The sequence below is a fragment of the Crocodylus porosus genome, unplaced genomic scaffold (genome assembly GCF_001723895.1).
Source record: "Crocodylus porosus isolate Cpor-Errol unplaced genomic scaffold, CroPor_comp1, whole genome shotgun sequence".
NCBI classification, from domain to species: Eukaryota; Metazoa; Chordata; order Crocodylia; family Crocodylidae; genus Crocodylus; species Crocodylus porosus.
Genome location: NW_017728912.1, coordinates 16337116 through 16362329, shown reverse-complemented (window position 1 = coordinate 16362329; position 25214 = coordinate 16337116). Strand labels below are relative to the sequence as shown.

Below are 25214 nucleotides of genomic sequence, written 5' to 3'. Positions count from 1 at the left end.
CAAAGAAAAGCATCATGTGTTGTGGGGATTTGGATTTGGACTTCACCTGCTTTTTAAAGTATTTCTGTTAGGAAAAAAACCCTGAAGCTGTCTATGTACATACTGTAGAACTTCTTTGTATATCAGTTAATGATGTTTACTAAACTCATCTTTCACTGACCAATTTTCACATTGTAATGTTACAGATACAGCTTGGGCTCCATCCAAGAAGACAACTTGGCAGAGAAAAAAATCCTCTGCTCCCTCCAGGACTTTTAAATGACAAGCAGGGGCCAAACATCTCTGTGGGGTTGGAAAATAAGCCAAGAAGTGTAACTGAGTCTGTTTTCTTTTCTTTTTTAGTTATAAAAATAGAAATTATAACTCTGCAATACAGATGATGCACTTTAAGACAGTACTAGAAGTCAAACAGAATGGGTAGACAGGACAAAAAAAAATTACAGTTGATGAGGAAGGCTTATTAGTTACCCAGCTAGCAGAAACCAAGCAGATAACTCACTGACAACATGAAAGAGAGCAAGGTCACTATTCCCAGATGAAGCATGACAAAGGAAAAAAAGTCATCCTTTTGAGTCCTCAGCACAATCAAACAAAAGAGCCCTTTAAGGACACACAATGACAGGGAATACCTAGCTCTAATCTCACCATTTCAATGAGAAATAACTTAATTCTGTCCTCAAAAGAAATAACAAAGCATTTTACAGTCATCAAGTCAGGCTCAAACTTTATTACAAATAAAGGGCTTAATCCTTAAAATCCTTTACCTAGGCAAGAAGTTCTTGGCTAGTGAATAAGCTTAATGACGGCATTTGTGGCTATAGTTGGAAGCTTAACTGAAGTCCACAAATACCTGCATGGGGAACAGAAATCTGATAATAATCCAACAAGCAACGGTATAAGCAGATTCAATGGTATAAGCACGATCTGCCTAAGTTACGCGTTTTATCCATAAGTGGCATAGTTTAGATTGGTAGCAAACAGAATACACATTCACCTTTGGATGGTGGGGGTAAATCTTATAATGGGATCCATCATCTCTAAACCAGTGTGTGTAAACCAAACTTCTGACTGGTTTCTGACCACATACTGGTAAAAGTGTAATGTCTCTACCTGGCCATAATGTTGAAGTCAAGATTGCATTTCTGAAGGCTCTTCCCTAGTTCAAGCAGGAATTAACTTGGGAAAGTTGAATGACCTGTGTTATATACAAGAGGTCAAATCAAGAGATCACAGTGGTCCCTTCTGGCTTTATCTTCTATGAATCTATGAAGAGACACAAAACAAACTTTTCAGCCCAAAAAGAACAGGGTGCACCTAGAATCTTCCCAGTGCTAGGGTACTCTTGGGGGATGAAGTGAGAACCAAGATAAGCTAGGCCTAAGGACTTGATTAATTTATGAGAAACTTCTCAGGCCATCCCATAGGCTGCAGCACTGCCCAGATGCAACGTAGCTTTGTATGCTACAGCCCTATCCCTGTTCTTCCCAGTTCCTATCCCAGAGGTCTTCACAAGCCCTGGTATGCTTCTCCCACTTCCTGTTCCAATATCATGGCTTTTGAGTCTTGACAGCTTTGCTGCTATCTTCTGCAGTCCTTATACCTGGGAATTATCCCCCAACTGATAAGAAACTTTGAGGACCATTTAAGATGCTATGGGCCTCTTAACTAGCATGAAGGGACCAGAGCTAGGGTGAGGAGCTCTCAGTCTATTTTGACGTTTACTCAGACTGCCTGATGTTGCTAATGGAGATTTTTGTTTTAAGAAATAAGCTCAGAGCTCATCAACTGGAGAACTAATTGGATACATGGCTTATACTCCAAACTATCAAAAAGATTCCCCCCTGCCACCCTTTACGCAATGTTTCCAAAGTGCACAGAGGGTTAGAAAAGCCAAAATTAAATGTAATCATAAGAAATTTTAATTAAAGCCAAGAATCCTTTTGTCTCTCTCTTTGAAACAGATGACCAAAGAAGACATTTTAGGATCAGATTGTGTCATGTAGGAAAAAAGTTACCTAGTGCACAGATTTTATCTTTAATCTGGCAGTGTGAGGTAATCTGTTTATGATGTTATGTAGTACAGATGAGTGAACCAAGCTCGGTAATGTTTAAAAAACAACACTTCTAGTGAGTCAGACCAAATCCTGAATTATGAGCAGCATTCTGGCTTTTGAGGATAAAATTAAAAAATAATTTAAAGTTGCAAATTAAGAGAATGAACAATTACAGTGTATGTAATCCAAAAGGGTGGAGGAGGAGACTGGAAAATGACCATACTGTACTTAACAGGAGATAAAGTATGTATTAATTACAAATTTCAGTGGAAAGTGGGTTTTTCTGGACATATGATACTATACATTTTGCTATACAAAATCTAATCAGTTTTTCTGTTTCTTTCAAATAGAACAAGACTACCATCCTTGTGTAACAGAGTTATTTTACTGGCTGGGTGACTTGCTATTTCTTGGCACACTTCTCTAGACAGCTCTTATATGTGGCTCTTCACATGTGAGGAAGACCTCTGTGGAGTAACTCGGAAAAGTTCTTGCCATGGTAGGATAGGAAACTGTATGGTGATATCAACACCAAGAGCAGCAGTGAGATTTGCCCATATGCCCCCTTACCCTTTTCCAGTAATAAATGCACTGTGAGGCTATCATTGACTGCAGTTATATTCATCTTCAAGAAGTGTCTGCTCACGCCAATAAGTAGATCACAAAGTTATGTACAATGCTAATTACAAAGTCAGTGGTTTTGGTACTTCTTTTAGTAATACCATGAATGCCTTTGAGCAGTGATGTCCAAGTCTTGGAGACTGCAATCCACTCTTACAGTTTTATGAAAGATGTCACAAGATTTATGCAAAGAAGACAAGACCAACATTTCAAACTGAGCTGGTCAACATGTTCCAAATTTTGTTTCAAAGACAAACTTTGATAATTTTCATTGTAAATGTTAATTTATTATTAATTTTCATTAATTTTGAACTAAACATGATTTTTGGACAACATTTTCCCTTGTTTTTAGAAAAAGACAGTTTCAGTAATTAAGTTATAATCTAACCACCTAATTTTGGCCTGTGTTCCCATTCAAATTATGCAAGATTTTTACCTTTGACTTCAGTGAGAACACCAGGGAACATTTTTGAAAAGGCGCTTACACATTAAACTTTATGACAGTCCATATCTGTGCTTTAGAAAGGAGCGGGGCTATGTTAGCTTTGTATACACAGAAATGATACATATTATGATGTGGATTCCTACTATGCTCTTCACACCATAAAAGTGAATATTTGTAGCTGCCAGTGCTTTCATAATACAAGCAATACTCTCTGGTCCATTCAGACAAGGATTATGGCTTCAGAGACTCCTCTTGAGCTCCATCCTCAAGCTCCAGAGAGCAGTGCAAGCAACAAGTAACAGGCTACAGTAGAACAACACTGATTACAAAAACACTTTTCAGGATCAGCAGAGCACACATTAAATGGGTGAGATATTTGAGAAAGTTGTTGTATGGTTAAAACACTGGGCTGGGACTCAGGACATCAGTCTTTGCCCAGTTCTGCCCCCAACTTGCTTTGTGATCAAACCACCTATGCCATGCTACCATTTTACAGATGGCAAACTAAGAATTTTTTCCCGCCTCAAAGTACTGCAATTCAGTAAAGGGTTAAAACGCTCAGACTTTACCACAGTGAGCATGATAAGAAAGCAAAGAAAGAAACAGCTAGTCACTTATACTATGATAGCATTTGAAGGAGACAGGGAGCTTTGTGGGGGTGCATCATACTGGCAAGAATATCACCATTAATTTATTATAAACCTACAGGTCATATTCACAATAAGCATAGAAAAACTGGAGCCCTCATTTGTCCATATAATTAAAAACAAAGAACTACTTGGAAAAGCTATTTTATGACACTGGCATCTCATCTTACACACTGTTTAACAAGCTCTCTTGGGAAAGCATACCCATTGAAACACTCCAATTATCTAAACGGCTACAAGAGCTGTATTTAAATCTGCTCTGGCACTGTTCACTGCTGAAATCAATACATTTTGGACCATATCCTGGAATTCTTAAAGAGTAACAGCAAAAGAGCTCGATTCTGCCAACCTAACTCCTGAAGAGCTGTAATCAGGCTTTCAGGATTTTTTTCATTATCTGAGGCTTTGTCCCATGGGATTGTTAAGCAAATCTGAATGGCTATATAAGATATAACTGGGGACTTACTTTCTTTTACAGCCATTTAATTTTTCCTCACAGTGATTTCCAGGTCTTTCCTGGTGCATGGGCAATGAACGGAACTGCTATATCATGAAATACCAAAGTCTTTATTTCAAATAAGATTTTGTTCGTCTTTTGAATGACAGCAGATACTACTGACATATATGTAGCTGGCACCAGGGTAAGGGATTTTCTCACATAAACAACAGCAAAAGATGACACCCAGGAAATCTCTCATCCCCTTGGCTACTTACCTCTAAAGAAGGGTGTCTGACAGGTCTCTTGTACAGCTGAGATCAGTGATGCCAATGGCATTTCAAGACTCAAGCAGCAGGGGATGCTGTAAGCTCAGTGCTGTCAGTTAACTCTCACAGTTTGAGCAATACATGTCCAGATCCATTCAGACCAGGTTAGGGCTTCCTAGCCTTCTCTTGAACTCAAGCCTCAATGCTCAGGGCAGACTTCAACAGGGCAATGTAGTATAGCACAAAACCCTGATTAAAATGTAGCACTATAATAGTAGCAAGGCACACACTAAATGCATTTAAGCTAACTAACTGGCAGGGCTCAAAAATAGTTGTCAATGGGGAATCATCACTGAACGACAGTGTTTCTAATACAGTTCCTCCACTCTGGGTGTAAGAACCAACACTATTCAACAACTTCTTAATGATTTTAAATTGAATCTAGAATAATTACTAATAAATATTTTTAGTGACAAAAATTGGAAGAGTGGTAAAGAACAGGTATGTCTACACAAGATGCTTACTGCGCATTAGCCTAATAACACTGCACAGTAATGTGGTAGTTTAAAACTACGCTAATAGCCTACTGTATTATTAGGCTAACGTGCAGTAAGTGTCATGAAAAAACATGTGCTGACACTACTGCAAAGTAACTCTAGTTACTGTGCATTTACTTGGTACTTTATTAAGCAAGTACTAAACTAAATGTGCAGTACCTAAGGAGCATCAATGAATGTGTAGATGCATCCAATGAGATGAGAAAAAGACAGTGATATGGGCCCTTAGGAATAAAACACATTTTAATACAGCTAGATGCAAGTTGTACCTATGGAATGAAGGACTGTTTCCTGAAAATTATAGTAGATAAGTAGCTCAACATAAGCTCCCTGTGTGATGCTGTGGCTAAAAGTGCTAATGCTATCCTTGGATTTATAAATAGAAAAGTAATGAGCAGGACTAGGAAGCTGCTTTTACTTCTGGTCATGGTATTGGGGAATGAAATGCTGCATTTAGATTTGGTGTCTGCATTTTAAAAATGGCATTAAGAACTTGGAGAGGATATATAAAAATTATTCAAGGGCTATACAAAACACCTGACAGCAAGGGAGTTAAAGTACTAACGCTGTTCAGCTTTTAAAAAAAGGATAGATGACTGAATTACAAAGCAGAAATATTTTCACTGAGAAAAAATACCATGTACAGAGAAGCTCTTTAATCTAGTGGGCATAACAACAATCAATAATTGCAAGCTGACGTTAGAAATAAGGCATTTTTTAACAATAATGATGATTAACTGTTGGAGCAAACACCCAAAGGAAGCTTGCAAACTGAGTTTTAAAAATGTATCAAAAATATTTTCAATTAGTTTTCATTTAAGTGATTTTCATATTATTCAATTCTGCACAGTGTGTTGTCATCCTTTATATATGAGGACCTGAGACTGCAGAGTTGGCACTAGGAGATAAGGATGTTCCAGCCTGGGCTGCACAATCATGAAGCAGGGGCTGAGGCTGTCCCTGCTGCCGGGGCAAAGGGACATAGTCCCCACCTGGGCTCTGGTGGTGGAGCCTGCCCCAGGAGCAGGCAGCTCCTGGGGCGGGGAGTAATGTTCCAGCCCCCGCCTGGAGACAGCTGGCCCCTGGGCTAGTACCTAGGGGGAGCCTACAGGTAGAAGCAGCAAATACACTTCCACGTCCCTGCACGTGTAGACATGTAAGCAGGAGAGTTTACTCTAGAGTAGCTTACTCAAGAATGAACTTCTCCTGGATTACTTGGGTGTGTAGATGCACCCTGTTAATATCTTCCAGTTACACTGAGTCTTTGTCTATTGACACCAGGGTATAAAGGCACATTTGGCATTATAAAAGCATTAATTACTATTTATCATTTATTAAGAGCAGCTGCTGTTACTGCTATTGATAATCAGATACTGCATGTTTAAAACCTCGGAAATGAGGAGGATGCACCTGAGAGCAGCTAGCAAGACACTTAAAAGGAATTAAAAAAAGGTAGTAAAGAATAATGCAGCCTGATAAGCCTCCTTGTCTTTGCAATATGACAGTACTGCAAACACAGACAGGAACATGAGAACAACTAGAAAGTTGTAATTTATTAATGGATACTAGAAAATAATTTTATAAGATTTGGAAAAACACTTGCTTGAATTTCTTTAAGAAAGCACAGAGGCTGATAGAAGGGATGCTAAGGATATAGGCAGATCTAGGATTTTAAAGAAGGGGTCTAAGCAGGAACTGGTGCTGTAGGAGTGACTTTACTGCCTGCTCCTAGCTTCACTGGGGTGGGCAGATCTTATCAGACTAGCTGCTGCAGACTATTTTTTAATCCCCAAATCAGGTAAGAATCTCTTTCCTTCCCTCATTCTCAGCACCCCTTCCCTTCCTCTCCATGCTCAGCGGCACCTCTCCTTCCCTCCTAACCCCCTCTTGCCCTTTCTATTTATGCCTCTGGGTACAGGACTGGGAGCCCTATCCAGTGCTGCTGCCCCTGTCCTGGCAACTCCTGCCCCTCCTCCAGCTGTGGCTGTGGGAAGTGGCTGCACAGGACAAACAGCAGTAGTGGTGAGTAGGTTCCCCCTGCCTGAACCTGCTCCTGGACTGGCAGGGAACACCCAAGAGGGTCTGGGCAGAGAGGGAGAACCTGTCTGCCCATGCTTCTGCTATTATCTCCAGCTGAGCTCAGCTTTCCATGCAGTCCAGGTATAGCATGGCAGGAGTTCAGCTGCACCCCTGTGGGGAATGGGAGAAGTGAGGGAGAGGTCTCTGAACATAGAAGTGAAAGGAAGGGGGTGCTGAGAAGGTGTGTGGGGGGGCTCTTATCTCATTCCAGGAATTAAAAGAAGCCTTCAGCTACTGCTCCCGTAGTATGGTCTGAAAGGAGTATGTGATTGCACTACTGTACTCCCTGTCCCTGACTAAGGACATTTAGGACCTAAAAGGGTTAAACCAGAAAGAGACCAAAAGGAAAGGGAAAGAATGTGAAATCCTGGCAGTCAATACAGGCAGTCCTTAACTTATGACTTTGCTGCTGGTCCAGGAGCTGCTTATCTGACAGTTTGTCCAGCAGCTCCCGCCTCTACTCCTGCCACTTGTCAGGGAGGGCATGGGGGGGGCATGTGTCCCTGGATCTGTGTGGGGTGGGCAGGGCTAGGGCTGCACCAGGATGAGCTCTGGGTGGGCAGTGGTGGCAGCGCTAGGAGCAGGGGCTATGCCCTGCTGCCACTTGCCAGCCAGGGCAGGGCAGTTATGGGACAGCCGCTGCGCTTCCTCCAGATGAGTGATGTGCAGCAGCAGGAGTAACTCCCACCCCCGTGCCACCTGGATAAGCTGCGGCTCCATCCCAGCCTCCCTACCCCTGGCTGGGCAAGTGGCAAGAGGGCATGGGGGTGGGGGTCCATGTGCCCCCGGATCGAAGCAGGGTGGGCGGCAGAACAGAGGCTATGAGGGAGTCACAGCCACCTGAAAATTTGCTGTAGCCCTCTACAGCCCTCACCTCCTACCTAGAGCACAGCCCGGTGCAGCCCCACCTGCCCTGCACCAATCTGGGGGTACACGCCCCCCCATGCCCTCTTGGACGAGCAGTGGGACCAGTGGCGGGAGCTGCCAGATGAGTTGCCAGACAAGCAACTCTTGGATAAGCAGTGCACAGTGGCAGGAGCCATATTCCCCCCCTGCACACTCTAGACAAGACACAGTGCCATCCCGTGCCCCCTCCTGCCCTGGCTGGGCAGCACTTGCCCCAGCCCCTGTCCTAGCCCCTGCCCCTCCCTTTCCTGCCTCCTCTCCTTTAACCACAACAGACTTACCAGCTGGACACAGTTGTATTCAGTGTCAAAAAGGAGCCAATCCCTCATTTATAACATTGTTCCTATGGGAAAACTCATTCTGAGTTATGACATTTTGACTTAGGTTGGGTTTTCAGGAACCAATTGTGTTCTAAGTCTGCAGAGTGCCTGTAGTACAAAAAAACTTCCATTGACTTAGATCAGTTAGTATGTTTACTAACAGAATGAATCACAGTGGCTGGAAATAAGGTATAGAAACTGCACAAGCCTGCTCAATCTGAGCCTACTCATTATACTGGAAATATCCATTGCTGATTGGGCATGCTGAGAAACTAAACACAAGTAGAGTTCTGCTATTCCATAGTTATAACTTAATTTGTAGCTTTACAAGATCATGGAAAGTCTTCCATATACTCTGAAAAGGTGGTGGTATTCAAGTCAGCTTAGGATGTCCTCCATTCTTGGGAATCTGGTTACGTGGGAGAAGGCAGAGGTGGAGCTGGGAACTGGTCATACTGTTTGCATGGCTCAAATGCAAGAGGATTTTTCAGCATATTTGTCAACAGTGTAGGAAGTGGCATTAACACCGTGGCTTCTAATTTCAGAGACAAGGTAAGTACCCAGGGACAGTACAACTCCCAAGGAAGAAAGACAAAGGAAGAAAAAACACATAGCCAACTGGAGTTCTGTGGGGTTGGAACCTAGTTCCTTCATGGGTCCATGAAGCTCAGGACATTCATGGCCACTCTTCCCACCATGCTTCCCCAGATATTTTCTCATGGAAGTTAGAATTCATAGCATCCTCTATGGCTTCTAAGTTAAGTGTATTTTTATTGCTTCCTTCCTTCCACAGCAGGGTGAGAGAAACACGTAGGTGTTATTTTCACCTGCTTCTGCTTATAAAAAATGGGTTGGACTTATTAACAGAGATTGCTTGAGAAATGGAAGTAGTTTGGGAAGGATAAAAAGAACAGCATGACTAAGTTCTTTAGCAGAAGCATGCTCACTCCATTAATACTTTGGAAGGAAATGAAGTAAAATGTGATGAAATCTGTTACTGACACAAAAACTGGGGTCAATGAAAACGAGCAAGAGGTGCCATCAAAATAAGAACAGATTCAACAAGAATTGTAACAGCCAGTTGATAATCGGTTCACAATTCACAGACAATATATTCAGGACTGTGTGGGTTGTTTTCAGTAGCAGGAGAAAATGATGGTGGTCATATAGTTCTTTGAGATAGTTCTATTTACCAAGTAGTACACAAAACTCTGTTTCTCCAAGCACTTTAGGAATCACACAGCAGATGGCATTTTCTTTGTCTCAAGCATCTTCCCGATGAGTATTGTGCCCTCTCTTCACTTTCTCACAGGGACATATTTTGTTGTCTGGTTGACTTTTATTGGCCATTTCCATCTACCTGTTCTCTGATTCTGCTCCTACGTGTGCACATTTTTTTTCCAACTATACCCAGTGAAACTACTTATGTAATTTGGTTTCTGCGCTGACACATGTTTTATGCTTTGGGCAGTTCTTATGATTTTAGCTATTCCAAATTGAAGCTTAACTGCCTCTTGCCATTTATCTCAAATGAAAGGAATGGTCACCCCCATAAGTTTCAAGATTTAATCCACTCTGCTTAATGACAATGTTATATTAGTAGATGTGTATTAGTTAGGAAAAACAGATGTTGGCTGCGCAGCCACTTGCATCTTTCTTTCATCCTTTTCCACACCTAAATATGAAGTGGCAATCACTCTTGAGAGCAAAGTGTGAGTTCTAAAGTGTTTCAAATGCATCATTTCTGTCTTCCCATAAAATGGTATATTTTTAAGACCTTTACCAGTATTCCTCCCCACACTATTAGGGATGACCCTCACTCATGGCCAGTTGGAAGAACTTTAGTAAATAAAAACTTTGATTTTGGCCCTTCACAAAATCATTTGTAAAAAGTGCCATAATCAGAAGAGGTCTAAAGTGCTTAAATGAATTTCAGGTCAAACAAACAGAAGGTGGCTTTTTCTGTGGTTAGTTTAAAAAAAAGAATTACTCTACACAAAATGATAGCAATCCTCAGTAAAGGCACCATGTTGTGCTTCTAGTTCTATTTTTTTCCAAATTGCCCTTTGAATACTTGCAATCGAAAAATATTCATGTATTTAAGAACCCTTGACTTTCCTTTGTGTGCAACTATGTGTTAGCTGTTTTAACTTACAGAAGCAAGAGTACATTTAGAAAATGAATCATGTGGTCTTGTCAAGTAATTACCATAAATGATCTTTTAAGCAAGTGTAGAGAACAGCAACAAACACTGCATATGTTCCTTTAGGTTTTGCAGTAATTTAATGTGATTAAATACGTGACTTGTACAGAGACACCAAGGTTTTTTAACTATATGTATTATTATGTCACTATAGTGTGACATTTCAGGTCCTTATCTTGCATCCTTTGTGGAAAAGGACAACAAAGATAATTAATGACCTGTATTACTTTGGTGGCAAGCTAACATTTAGCAACTGTCTTCCAGATTGTAACTGGAATAAATGGAATTCCACTTGTACATGTAGCTAGAATATAGCTAGGCTAGCACATTCATTCACAATCAAGTGCTCCCTTCATCCTTATGTTGTGGTTCTGGCCCTACTGACATGTTATTATTCGTCTTTGCAGATGTGAAAAGCAGTATGAAGTACTAAAAGAAAAAGCTAGCTTTTTTGCTTGTTGACCCACCCTTTACTTCATAAAGTCCAGTTCTTGAAAGTGGTTAAGCATGTGCTTAAGTCCCACTGAAATAAGGTTAAGCATGTGTTTATATACTGTGCTGAATGGGAACAGGCTCTTGTGAGGCCCGAGTTATCTCAGTGCAAAAGTAGATTTCATAATCCTCTTCATGGTAACATGTCTCCTGCCTCAGAAACCAGGAAAATAAATAGCAGAGTACCAGCAAAATATAAATAATATTTGGTTTTCTGTAGAAAAAGCATCCACTGAAGAATGACATACGAATAAAATAAAAATGAAGTGAATACTCAAAAAATGTCAGGAAAGATATTATTATCTATGTGTAACATAGCAATTTTTTTCTTTTAAATAAGCTGTGTGTATCCAAGGGATGCTATTCTATCTTTTTATAATTTGCAAATTCACTGCTTACTAAAAGGTAGTATAATGGCAACCATCAGAATAGGAAGCTTTTATTTATCCAGAGAACAGACAAAGCAAGCTTCCTCACATAGTCTTTTCAAAAGGTGGGGAAATTAATTTTAATTAATTTTTAATTCTAGCATGAAAAACATGTCATTTTTTACCTGAACCAGTGACCAAGAGTTGAAAAGCCACATATTCCATTACCAGTCTGTGAGATCATGTATCTCTTTGCAGAATGGACCTAGTACTGATATATATTTTTAAATTCAGTACATTTCAAAAGCAAGCTGAAAACCCTCTATTCACTAGGTTTAAAATGTCTTTGGTTAATATTCAAAAGATTTAAAGATTTTATTATGACAATCTTTCACAGAAGGAACCTGTGATTAATGGGAATGTAACAAACTGAAAATTTTATTGCAGAGGCAGGGTGTGTTTTAAGGAATTCAGATTAAAGAACAATTTGTTAAATCAAAGTCTGATTCTTGACACATAATAAGTTATCCTTGCATTAAAACTTGAATATAACTGGATGTATCTACACGTGCACTGTTCCTGCGCAGTAACCCAAGTAACCGAAGTTACTGTACAATAACCGAAAATTACTACACAGTATGAGTGTGCTTCTACATGTGTGTGCCTGTACTGCGTAGTAACTATGGTGACTTATGCTGACTTGGGAGTAAATTTGCTACCTGCATGAAGTCAACTTACTCCAACTTGGGAATAAATTTTCAACCTCCTGAGTAGTTACTGCACAGTAAGGTATGTGTAGATGCCTTACTGCACAGTAACCTTATTTGTGTGGACTGACTTGGTCCCAAGTTAGTCCATACACAGCATTACTGCACTGTAAAGTCTGTATGCATAGATGCCAGTGTAAAAGCCACTTATTGTGCAGTAAATGGATGTGTAGACACACCCACAATGTATCATGTATTTCAAAATGTAATTCTATGCAAGTATTGTACTTTGTTTAAATGTCCATTCCCTATTCAAGTTTTCACACTTACCATGCACCTTAAAAAGAAGAAATGAGAATATATATTTGAGATCTCCCTTACCAGTGTTAAATCTTAAGGTGTTATTATTAGTTCTCCTAAGGGTGTCACAAGAGAATCTGAAGAAGACTAATGTCTTGACTTTCTGCATTTCTAGCTGATATTATGGTAGGCAGTGTCAGATGCATTATTCTTTTTTTAGGCCTGTATATCCTGAAAAAGAGAACAGGAATAATACTGAAAATCTGACATGGACATTTAACATTTTTTTAGGTGAATGTTTATGGAAACTTATTGAAAAATATATATTCCCTATATGTCCATGTTATCTTCTCTCCTAAGAATTGTCCTAACTAAACTGCATGAGATGAGATCACTCTTGTGCCTGAGAGCTGATGCTTTAATTCTGACACATTTATGCAAATTTGCAATCTACTGATTTTTGTGAGAGTATGTTAAACATATTAACCTTATCATCTAAAATTAGAATACACTTTTACTGGTATGCTCAACTGGATTCTGATCTCAGCTGGCACCTATTTTACAATGTTCTTTTGACTACAGTAGATTTACACTAGCATTTACATTGAAATGCTAGAGTCAGGCCATCTGTTTCAAATGCTAGAAATGATGAATTATTTTAAGTTTCATGGCCATGTAGCACATGTATCAGCTGTCCTTAATTTCACTTGGCATGTTTTATGTTAAGGTACAGGTTTTCATTTGAATTATATGATTACAGCAAAACAACAAGAATAAAGAAAGCAGAATGTCTTGTAAGTGTCCACTCAGGCACTTGAGAATTTTTCTTTCGCATCCTTGAAACAAGGACAAAGATTTATTAGTGCCCAGCACTTTGTAACTCATTGACAGAAGAATCTTATCTCAAAAATGATATGTCATAAAATCTTGCCTTTCATAAAAAAAAGAATCCTTGCAAGATTTTTTTCACAAGTAAAGAGGTGAATTAAGTTCTTTGGTGCAAAAGAGAGACCGACTACTTTTATGAATGCCATAAAAATAAACTATTTTAATAGATACATAAATAAAAGGGTTTAAAGTAGACTTTCCCTCCCAAAAAACACATATAGGTGGTCTAGCTTCTATAAAGAAACTGAACAACATACTCCAAGTGACTACTAAGTAAAATAATCACTTTGATACATTCAAAATAACTGGAGGCAAATCCATAAAGAAAAAAGATGTACCCGAATCATTCTTCTTTTGCATTCTAGCAGTGTCTACAGTATTTTATGGTTTTACAGTTTACAGTACTCTGCAGATTTGGATACAATAGCTGAATAAAACTCTCCTAGTGACAGAGCTAAAATAAAACAAAAAAGGGTGACTTGCATCACCCACTGGTAAATGTTTCAATATGAATGAATTAACTAACTTGTGCTGTAAAAATAAATTATTTTTAGGTACTGCAGGATAATTATATTGAAGTATTTAAACATTACATTCATTTTGGTGGTGTGCTTAAAGACTCCATATCTGTCTAATCCTTTGGTAGGTAATATAAGGCACATGCTAGTTTTTTTCATGTGTATTTGGATACCAGCATTTTGATTTCACCAGAAAGAAGTATAGCCTAGCACACTGAAGGAAGAAAAAAATTCTTCCATTTATGTAGAACAGAGTAATGCAAGTTAAAGCAGCTTGTTCTTCTCCAATATTTGGGTTATTCTGGTAGCTTAATCTTCCGCTGCGCTCCATAAAAAATTCACAGCTCGATGATTATAACCCACTGTAAACTTCACTGATTGTCAGGGCCTTTTTAAAAATTTTTCCATATAAATGATGTTTATCAGCTTGAGAAAAATCTGTCATTAACTTTTCCATACCACTACCGAGATATTCAGTAGTTTAGTCGTGGAATTATTCCATTATGTGTGCTTCAAATATGGAATTACTGAAGTTGAGAGTCATTTCCATTGTTATCTGGAATGTAGCTGTGAAAGATAAACACTATTAGTAAAGGAGAGAAGAAAATGTTTTTATGTGGGTGTTTATATAATCTCCAGGTACAGTGTCAAGATAACTTGTGCTAGTGAAATGTGACAAGAAATCAGAAGAGGAGAGCTTTCACTCATAGTGCACATCTGGCATTTGTACTTTGGTGGAGTGTCAGAAGCTCAACAAAGAACAGCCAGACTTAGGTTTGAGCAAAGACAGTAGTCAAGCCTATCCACCAGCAAGCCAGGAGCGGCAGTTTAAGGACTGCCCTTTTTTCTGATTTGATTTTTTTTTGTTTTTCTTCTTCTTTTGTTTATTTTCTCCCTTTTTATTTTTCCCTGGTTTCTTTTTCTTCTCATCGTCCTTAAACCAGGGGCCCCAAACACCTCCATTGAGTTTAGGATTACTCCGAGGGTCTTTAGGTGGATATCGAACGGGAACTGCAGTCTTATTGAATTGTGAAAGTCTCCACAACAAATACTTTACTACCTCAGGATATTTTCCAGAAAGATCCACTCTTTCATATGGGTCAGCAGTTATGTTAAAAAGCCACACTGTTTTCCCAGCTGACCAAGAAACCCGTTCATTATGCCAGCGATTGGGACCAGCATTGCTAAAAGCCTGAGGGGGGACCCAGTCACTGTATCCTGGATTTCCTGTCAGTAGTTTCCAGTGGTTTACTCTAATGGCTGATTGAATAGCTGTGTTCCAGATCCCAAAGCCTGCTGCCCAGGAGCCGTTCTTGGCTTTGGTGTAAATAGGATCAATGTTGTGTAAGATATCCACCCTTGGGGAACGCCTACCTTCACTAATGGTCTCCCATATATCATAGCCGTCCAACTGGATATTCTCATCGATCTGTCCTTCTGCCAAGGTGATCAGGGTGGGGAACCAGTCTGTTATGTGCACGAGCTCCTTGCACACAGACCCCTTGTTTTTCAGAAGCGGGCTGTGAACAAAACCAACAGCACGGATTCCTCCTTCCCAATACGTCCCTTTGCTTCCTCTGAGGGGCCAATTACTTCCTCCAGCCATTGGCTGCCCACCATTATCTGAAGAGTAAATGATAATACTGTTGTCATAGTAACCATATCTCTTTAAAGCCAGGGTCACATTGTGGACAGCTTCATCCAAGCATGCCAGCATGGCGGCATATCTCCGCCTGTTTATATTATTTATTGATCTGTAATTTTCAAAATACTTGCCTGGTGCTTGTAGTGGGGAATGAACAGCTTGATAAGCAATATATAAAAATATAGGTTTCTTGGGATTATGAGATTCTAAAATCTGTTGTACTTTTTGTGTGTACATCTGTGTTGAGTAGATGCCATTGTCATGATCCCATGCTGCATTGTCATTTTCATACAGGTCATAGCCACATATCCCTGGGCTATCACACTTGTAATGAGTATAATAGTCCCCACTGCCCAAAAGTGATCCAAAAAAGGAATCAAATCCTCTCTGTGTAGGCATGCATTCTTTACGGTAAAATCCCAAGTGCCACTTGCCAACCATGTGCGTTGAGTAGCCAACCTCCTTCAGCTTCTGAGGTAGTGTCATGTTATCCAGAGGTAAGCAGTTAGGCTGGGTAGGCCTTATAATAGAATGCTGAAGACCTGTGTGTATCTGGTACCTGAAGACAACAAGTAAAGGAGAAATACACATTAGAGGAGGAAAAGAAAGTGAGAGGGGAAAAAAAAGAAACCTATGACCACCCACTTTCAGAAAAGGAGACGTATAACAATAACAAAAGCTGTCTCTGCATAAAACAGTCTTTCCTATAAATGTTATGAAGTGTTATTCCCAAAGAATGATGAGGTCATGCCATGAAATTTACTGAAGCAAGAACTGTTATACTTCAAAGGTGTTTCTATGAAGCTACAAAAACCTGGGAGTCAGCCTTATCAAACTGACTTATTTTTTGACTATATTCTATGAATACTAAGAATGGTGAAAACAAAACATTTGACCATTTATGTTTGTTTATTTAACCACAAGCCTAGCTCATCAAACACTACCTCATCATAACAATAATTTGGCACAGGCTTTCAGAACACATCTTAGCAACCTTGCACAATGCTGGGACCTCAGTGAACTGATCATGGCTTCTGAGACAGGGCACATGGACAGTTAATAGGAGGAGAAAAAGAAGTTCTTTTTCTTACATTAAGGGGAGTTATTTGAGATGTGTTAACCTATAATTTCCACAGTCCTCCTTCCATGCCCTGGTTGACAGAATCTTGTATACATGGTATTCTGCAGTAGACCCATTCTCTTCTGTTTCAATGTGAAGCATGAGGAGCAATAGGATACAAGTGTGTTATATAGATACTCTTGATCAAAAACTTTTCAAACTCAACTCATGAGATACCTGTTTATAAACAATCACTTGAAGGAGAATGATAATACCATCAAAAGATTTCTATTTGTCTTATTTCTATTCTGGTCATATACATGGCACTCAAAGCATCATGCTCATCAGTAAGGCATGCAGTCTACACAAATGTTCAAACAAATATTTTCTCATGTCTATCATCTATAGATGAACAGATAGTTTAACCAAGATGTTTATTCATCTGAAAAACTTTCCTTATGTCTGCCGTATCTGATTTATAGAACATTTTGTTGTTGAATACATGTTTATGTAAATTTGTTACAAATGTCTCTTATTTTACAAGTGGTAAACAAATCAATTGCGTGCAAGTACACTGGACTGTGAACATTAGCAGAATTTTATTTAAATGGTATAATGGTAAATTCTGAAATACAGCTGATTCCTATAGAAAGACATATTGAATCCATATGATTAGAAAATGAATTCACTATGATGAGTAGTTAATACTAAAAATTGAAGCCAAATTGGCTAATATCAGTTTGATACTATAACATTAAAAAACTGTAAATTAATGCTTTAAATCTAAATAAATCTCTTCCCTGAGGATAAGAGTATGTTAAGTTCTGGAAACTGGATGAGATCATTATCTCATATCTTACTCACTGGGCATGTCTACATGAGTACATTTACTGCTGAGCTGACTAACTTTGCAGTAAAGTTGCTGTGCTTACACATACAGCCTTATTAGGTTGCAGTAAAATACTAAATACTGCCATACATTAGTACTTGTAACTACAAGTACTATCCTGCTGCAGCATTATTTACTGCACAACAAGGCACATGTAGATGTTGATGGGGCTGGCTGGGGCACAAAGGTGCTTCACTGCAGGGGCTGCTGTCTGACCAGCCCCACACTGGAACATCCTCATGCCCCAGCCAGATGCTCTGCAGAACACTGAGCTGGGCTGGAGCTGTCCTGGGCTAGCAAGCTGATCCCCTAGGCCCCCTACCTGCTGGGGCTGCTCGACTCAGCTCAATGTGCTGCAGTTCTGGGCATGCACAAAAATGTGGTGACCAGGAGCAATAAGCTCTGGCATGATATGCAGAGTTTACTACATCCCATTGATTTCACATGTAGATGTGTCCAGTGATACCTTCCTTTTAACTCTTATAGTACGTATTGAGTCTAGTACCCTGTCACAGTGGGACTACTTGTTGCTTGCTTCCTAACCTCACAAGCTATGCCAATGATAGTTCTACCCTGCACTTACACCTAACTTGGACAGTGAAGGATACAGACCAGGCAAAAATTAGCCTCTGGACCTCCAAATATGGAGATTCACTGTGAGGTTGACAATTCCACCCTGCAAGAAATTTACTTTCCATGGAAACAGAAAAGATGTTGCCTATCTCAGAACCTGGGGTTAGTGGGGAGGATGAAGGAATCCACATTATAGGGGCTAATCAAATCTTGCCTTGGTACTAAGATGGTACCTTGAAGAATCCACAGCTTTGGGTTTGCTTTGAATTATGTATAGAAAGATTCTGGCATGTACATATGATGCTCCAAATTGAAAAATCAACTCGTATTACATGAAAGATGGAAAATTATGGCACTGACATTCTCAGCTCAAGTGTATGGGGCTGGGGACAGACTATATTACACAGAACAAGAAAATGAACCCCAGGTGGAAGAAGAGAAGAAATTACTCTGATCATGAAGGCATTGCAAAGAGCCATGTAGAACTAGAAGTAACGTAGCTATAAAATACAATATATGAGTCCAAATGTGATATATAAGAGAAAAAGTAATTTAATGCTTCATCCCTACAAATGAGCATAATGAGGATGGCAGTCGCAGATTTTACAACATCCTAGAGGACCTCAATAGCAGAGTCACACAACATGACACCCTCATTGTAGCTGCATATGATATGATACGACATTATCCGATCCAATATGATATAATTTGATATATAAATGTGCAAGTAGTGACAGGTGTCCGTGGACTAAGCAACATCATTGATACATATGGAATCGGTTTACATAATGAATCTCTGCCAGTGAACTCATCCTGTTGTGGCAGGATTATTTTTCCTATAACCACACTCACATAAAAAAGGGTGAGCATCACAGCATGAAAAAACAGACTACTTTGGCCTGTATCTTCCCTTCAGTGTGCCAAAACATCCGGATAGATTAACAGAACTTTCTAGAGTTGCCACTGACCATCACCTGTGTATTGTACTGCATTATAAAGAGTTTACTTGCGATAAAAAGTAATCAAGAAAAATTCCTCAAAACTCAAAAACCTCCAAACATGAATAGAGTTTGAACTTTAGCTCTCAAATGTGTCAGGATTCTATCTTTGATGACAGATGAGGATGATTATGTAAGGAAGGGTATCAAAAATATGCCAGTATGACTGAGAATATATTGGGACTTTGAAGGGATAGGAGAGAAAACTGGTTGCTAAGACCACACAGAATGCCATTGCCAAAAGAAAACAGAAAATACTTCTTCCCTCCTCAGTGATAATGATAGGAAGAAATTAAAAAATGCAAAGAAGTAAGAAAACTAGATTGACTGCTAAAATGCTGAGGCAGAAAAAAAATAACATGTTAATAGGCAGACCCAGTAAGCTGAAGTGGCAGACAAAAAACTGCATACAAAGAGGATAATGGGTGACATGAGTTACAGCTACAACGAACCATAAAAAACAAATATAAAAATATTCTTTCAACCCTGAAGAACAAATTAAAAATGCTAAGGCACTTTCATTTTTATTGAACAGGTCTCTCTACCTGAAATAAAATTCACTTCTGACATTGTAGATAGGATAGAAGACCTTGATTTTAATTTTGAGGAAATTACCCTGGGGAAATTTAAACCTAATGCCAAAAACTACAATTCAGCAGGCCAGGATAAACTAACCATACATCTGCTCAAAGCAAGCAGTGAGCAAGCTCAGGAGAACTATTTGCGCAAGTGGGAATAGGATCTAAACATGTCACTTATGCTCCTGACAGACACAGTAAAGGTGCAATGGGATCTGATGCAGGATCCCAACAATCATGCTTCCTGCCATGCCACATGCCCTGTATCAGATCATACAGTGCCATATTGCCAGTGCAAGGGGAGCCCAATCACATGCCCCACGCACTCCTGCAGCTGGGAGCTTTGATCAACTGAGCAGGGATTTCAGACCAGTCCGATGGGAACTCTGATCAGCTGATGGGGAGCATATGGTGCACCAGCAGCTCTCATCAGCTGAGGAACCCTATCAGATTCTGGAGCACTGGGGAGTCCTGACAGTCTCCTTTTGCTCTAGATGGTGGGCACTGGCCACACCTTCAGTTAAAAGTGTGATAGGAACCATCCACAAAGTTATTATATAACACACAACATATGTGTAATAACTTTATGACTTATTCCTCATTTTAGCATGCTATTAATTGAATAAGCATGTGCCAGGACACTACTGTAAGAGAGAGCCTGGGCAGGATACAGCAGCTGCAGTTACTGGGGCAACAGGCCAATGAGGCTTATTAGCAGGCACCTGCAGACAGCCCAGGCAGCCTGCTGACTGGAAGGGGCCAGGGCCCTGGGAAGATATAAACCCAAAGCCTGAGCTGGCAAAATAGTCTCTCCTTGGCTGCCATAGGGCAAAGAACTCCAGGCAGCAGGGCTCTTCAAAGGACTGTGGTGCTGCACATGGATCCCCAGTAGGGTTGCCAACTCTGTTCGAATCTATTCCGGGAGGTTTCATCACATGATGTAATGACATGAATGACTTTATGTCAGGAAGGAAAATGCACATTACTGTTACATTTTGAAAACCCTTTGGACAACTGTATAAATCAGGTACAACATCTAATATTTATTTTAATGAATGCCCTATCAGTCATCTCCCTGGGGACTCTCAGCAGTCTCCTGGAGATTTATTTCTAATTCCTGGAGACTCCAGGACAATCCTGGAGGGTTGGCAACCCTAATCCCTGTGTGTCCATGGGAGCTCACTAGCATATGGCCCAGGGCTCGGAGGCTATCCTAGCTAAGCGGTGAGGGAAAGTTTACCCTCTTAATGAGGCAGCGGGCTGTTTTCCCTTTGTGTTTCGGTTATAGCCCGGGGACTTACGTTTATGCTGTATTTACACCAGTAGTTTGGGGTGGGACTATAGGAGCAATATACAGAGGTCTCATTAGTACCCAAGGGGCATGTGATCGTCTTGAGTCCTACTGAGGCAGGCTCAAGGCCCAAGTGACTATTGAGCCTGGAGTGGGCATAGAGCAAGGCCAGAGGACCAGGCAGGGACCAGAGGCCCAGTGCCTGAGGAGGGTTGAAGCCACACAGGGACCAGGGGCCGGTGCCCGAGAGAGGTGCAGCCACACAGGGGCCTCAGGCCTGGCAGACAGGGGTCAGTGGCCACAGGCCCAGTGACTGAAAGGGAATAACCAGAGCTAGTGTCTCAAAGCCAGGTCTAATATAGTGGGCTCAGGAAAAACAGCCTAGCTAGATTAAAGGGGCAGAGGCCAAGGACGCCAAAGCCCCAAAGGAGGGAACAACATGATGGTAACACCTGTGAGGCTTGCATAGCGTAGAGAAGGATTGGAGCTATGCAATTAGCTCCTAAGGCTTTGAGTGCCCTGCAGGGCATGGTCAACCAGAGCAGCCCAACATGGGGCCTGGGGAATAGTAAGGACCAGTAGGGTGCCAGGGAACCCTAGCAAGGGTTTAGTTGAGCCAGGGCCATGTGAAGGCCTGTGGGCAGCCTCCCTATTATCACTGTTATACCATCAAGGCATGGCAGGTTAGAAGGGAAGGCACCCTAGGGATGGAGCAGGGCATGGTTGCAGAGCCACCGGGGGTAGCATTGCCACACCTGGGATCCCAATGTGCTACATTACTTAAAGACATGATTAATCAATCTTAAGTGTAACATCTGTCAGGGGCTGAATAAATGCTACTTCCCTGCCTAAACAGGAGTTGGATTTGGACCAAATTCTTTGCACAGTATTTGAAAACACCATTGGTTCTTACTCAAAAGATAGGATAGATGGTTTAGGGACAATTAAACATCCTGAAGGCAGTGCCCTTTCCATGACACTCCTTGTAAAGTCTACCTATGTTCAAGAAAGCCTGGTTTTCCCTGCCTCATTGGATACCTGCAGAAATGTTCACAAAAGCAGAACTCACCAGCCTTCTTATAACAGTCCAGCTCTGTCCACTCATTCCTGCCATGAGACCTTCTAATCAGCTCAAGAGCATTTCAGAATCTGTCCACGTAACTTGGTTCCTGGGTGGCTCTTCCACGATACCACTTTTCCTATTATTTAGCGTTTCCATTTGAATAGAAGAACATGGCCTTCTACTGTTGTCTCCTTACTATTAGCTTTTTGGAATTTAGATCTAACGTGGAGCTAAAACAACAACAGAGAAGGCAAGCAAACTCCACACTCAAAAAAAGTTTGCAGCTCTATCGAATTACATACAGAATTCATAAAGTAAACATAGATTCCTCAAATAAGGCATCTCAAACCTAGCATCATAATTTTAGTTTGAGAGAACCTGAGCCAACTAGTACCAGGAATTATCCTCAACCATATGATTTTATCCAATCTTTTCTTGAACACATTAAAGTATCCTGGTTCCCTCTCTCTCATTCAATCTGCTTGCTATTATTTTATATACAAAAAATTGCCTAAATTCTCTTCTGGTCTCTACTTTCACAATTTTAGGATATATTTCACATGTGTGGGTGGTCTTCACCTATTTATTGGACAGGTTTTACATTATTGTTACCTATGTTCTGGATTCACATGTGTGTGTTTGTATGTGTGCATATTTATATAATTCTGTAAAACCACTGACTGTACATGAAAATGTTTCAATTATAGAAATAGTTCAAAGGAAGAGCAGAGTATTCTTTGTTATTGCAGTAATAGCAGGATCTGCTCTTTCCCTTTCTTTACATCCCTAATTGATCCATTATGGGCAGTGTTTTCTTTTTAGTGAATGCATTCAATTTTCAAAGGGCATGCAGGCTGTTGAAGGAAATACAAAGCTGAGTAGGTAAAAGACACTGGTTATTGTGGAAGTCAAACAGAATCAATAGCAATGGGAAAGGCATCTCAACACTGCTGTTCTGCAATTGCACACAGATTGCACATGAGAACAAAACCACAGAGACTGTAAGTGACAGGTATTGATTTTCTGGTTCTCTGGAAGGCAACTTTGTGAACAGCTGTGACTGTGACTGTCGTGGTAACTCTTGCCTAGCTCTGTACTGAAGGACTGAAAAATTTTTAAGAAGAAATAACTTGAATTTAATTCAGAGGTGGGCAAAATCTGATCTGTGGTCTGAATGCGGCCTGCTAGGCCATTCTATTCAGCCTGTGGGGCCCCTAAAAAATTTAGAAAATTAGTATTCATCCACACCGGCTGCTTATCATGCAGCCCTCAATGTCTTGGCAAAACTCAGTAAGCGGCCCTCTGCCCAAAATAATTGCTCACCCCTGAATTTTAATCCCATATACAAAACTAGAATTATTATGATGAATAGTCTGGAGTTAATCACAATTACACCATTAGTAACCAATTAAATGGTTACAGACTGGGGTGCAGAACCTAATGTTATAGTTTCTTTGACTTCGATCTCTACAAATTACATTTACATAAAGGTAATATTGTGATTTGTATTGTTTTGTTAGGTAATCTAGTCCATAGTGGGACATATACAGCATTCTTCCCAATCAATGCACCTAGGTTAAAGCTGACTCCATTTATTATGTCTAAAAACACCAAAGCAGTATTCTGCACTTGCAAAGGAAATACTTAAGCACAATTTGTAAATAAATACAACAAGAATGTGGTCATTGGAAATACAAATATAATGATTTTTATTTTACACTGTAGTTAATCATAGAATTATAGAAAGTTAGAGTTGGAAGTGACCCCAGGAGGTCATCTAGGCCAACCTACTGCTCAAAGCAGGATCATCCCCAACTAGATCATCCCATCTCAGACTATTCATTGTGTATTTTCAATTACTCTTTCTGTTTGACTAGCACAGAAGCTATTACGATGTTTACAGTTAGGCTACTCAAATGAAAAGGAAACCTCTTATAAACTTCCCAGCTAGGGACAGAAGTTACACATAAACTGGTTTAAAGTTCAATGTACATAAATTGCTTTCAAAATGGCCAAAACCAGTTTAAGATAAACCTAGATGGATGTAGTATCAGACTTAACTGATTTAGGTCAAGTCAGTTTATGGAACTACTATCTCAGATTCTTTCCTGTTGAAGTTAACTCACAGTCCCCCAGAATCCCAAGATGCTTTGCAGCCTTGGGCTGTGCTGTCTGCTCTAGCAAAACAGGGACTGCCCCACCCATCTTCTCCCTAGCCTGCTTCCTACTTGTGTCCATCAGCCCATAGTGATGAGGGGACAGGGGAACTAGACTTCCCTAGCCCAGGTGTACACAGCGCATGGGGACTTTTCACCCCTCCACAGCCCTCCCCATGCTGGGGGCACCCTGGGGAGTTGAGGCACATCACCCCCCACTCCCTCCCCTGCACAGCTGCTTGCCTTCACCACTGCCACAGGGGGGAGGGGGAGGGAGTTCACAAGGTCCCAGGTGTGGGCACCAGGGAGCTCCCACCTCAGGAGGCTTTCCCCACCCCAGCCTGGGGGCCCTTGGCTGGGCACAGCTCTGGGGGGCTGATGAAAATTTCCCCCCTTCCCAGCGGCTAATTTGCTTTGGTTGCTTCCATAGGAGGGAGGGAGGGAGGAAGGGAGGAGTCCTGCAGTCTGGCATGGGGGCACCGGGAAGCCCATCTAGGGGGGCTTCCCCCCACCCCAGCCCAGGGTCCACAAGCCCAGGGAAGCCCCAGGGAGCTGAGGGGAATTGCTCCCTTCCCCAAGCCCACAGATGCTTGCCTCAGCTGCTGAGAGCTTCATGGATAGCGTGGGGTAGCCTCAGGGAACAGAGGGAAATTCTCCCACTCCTCTGCAGCTGCTTCTGCCTTAGCTGCTGTGAGTCTGAGGCAAAAGCAGGTGTGGGGAAGTGGAAAAATTTCCCTCCACTCCCTGTGGCTGTTCCGGGCTATCTTTGAGACTCACAGCATCTGAGATAAGCAGCACTGGGGTTTGGGAAGCCAAGAATTTCCCTTAGATCCCTGGCGCTGCCCCAGGCTGGGGTGGGGAGGAGCCCTCCAAGGAAAGGGCTCCCTGGTGCCCCCATGCTGGGCTGCATGGGTAGGCACCCACCTGGAGGACTCCTTCTCCCTCTCTCCTGTGGCAGCAGCAGAAGCAATTGGAAATTGGGAAGGGGGAGGTGGGGAATTCCCCTCAGCTCCCCAGGGCTGTCTGAGCTGGGGAGCCCAGGCTGGGGAAATGTCTTAAGGGGGAGGCTCCCTCAAGGTTGGCCAGCACCTGGATGAGACTCCTCAACCCACTATGGGGGGACACAAGGGGGTTGGGGGCATGTACTGGGG

General features: G+C 41.1%; 1 protein-coding gene across 1 annotated transcript in view; it reads right to left on the bottom strand.

Annotated features, from left to right (window-relative positions):
* Positions 1–14208: 14208 nt before the first annotated feature.
* Positions 14209–25214, bottom strand: part of ARSJ (arylsulfatase family member J) — a 70135-nt gene continuing 59129 nt past the window's right edge. The window contains exon 2 of the mRNA XM_019534056.1: positions 14209–16014. Coding sequence (XP_019389601.1) covers positions 14610–16014 — 1405 coding nt within the window. The 3' untranslated portion in view covers positions 14209–14609. The remainder of the gene's footprint in view (positions 16015–25214) is intronic.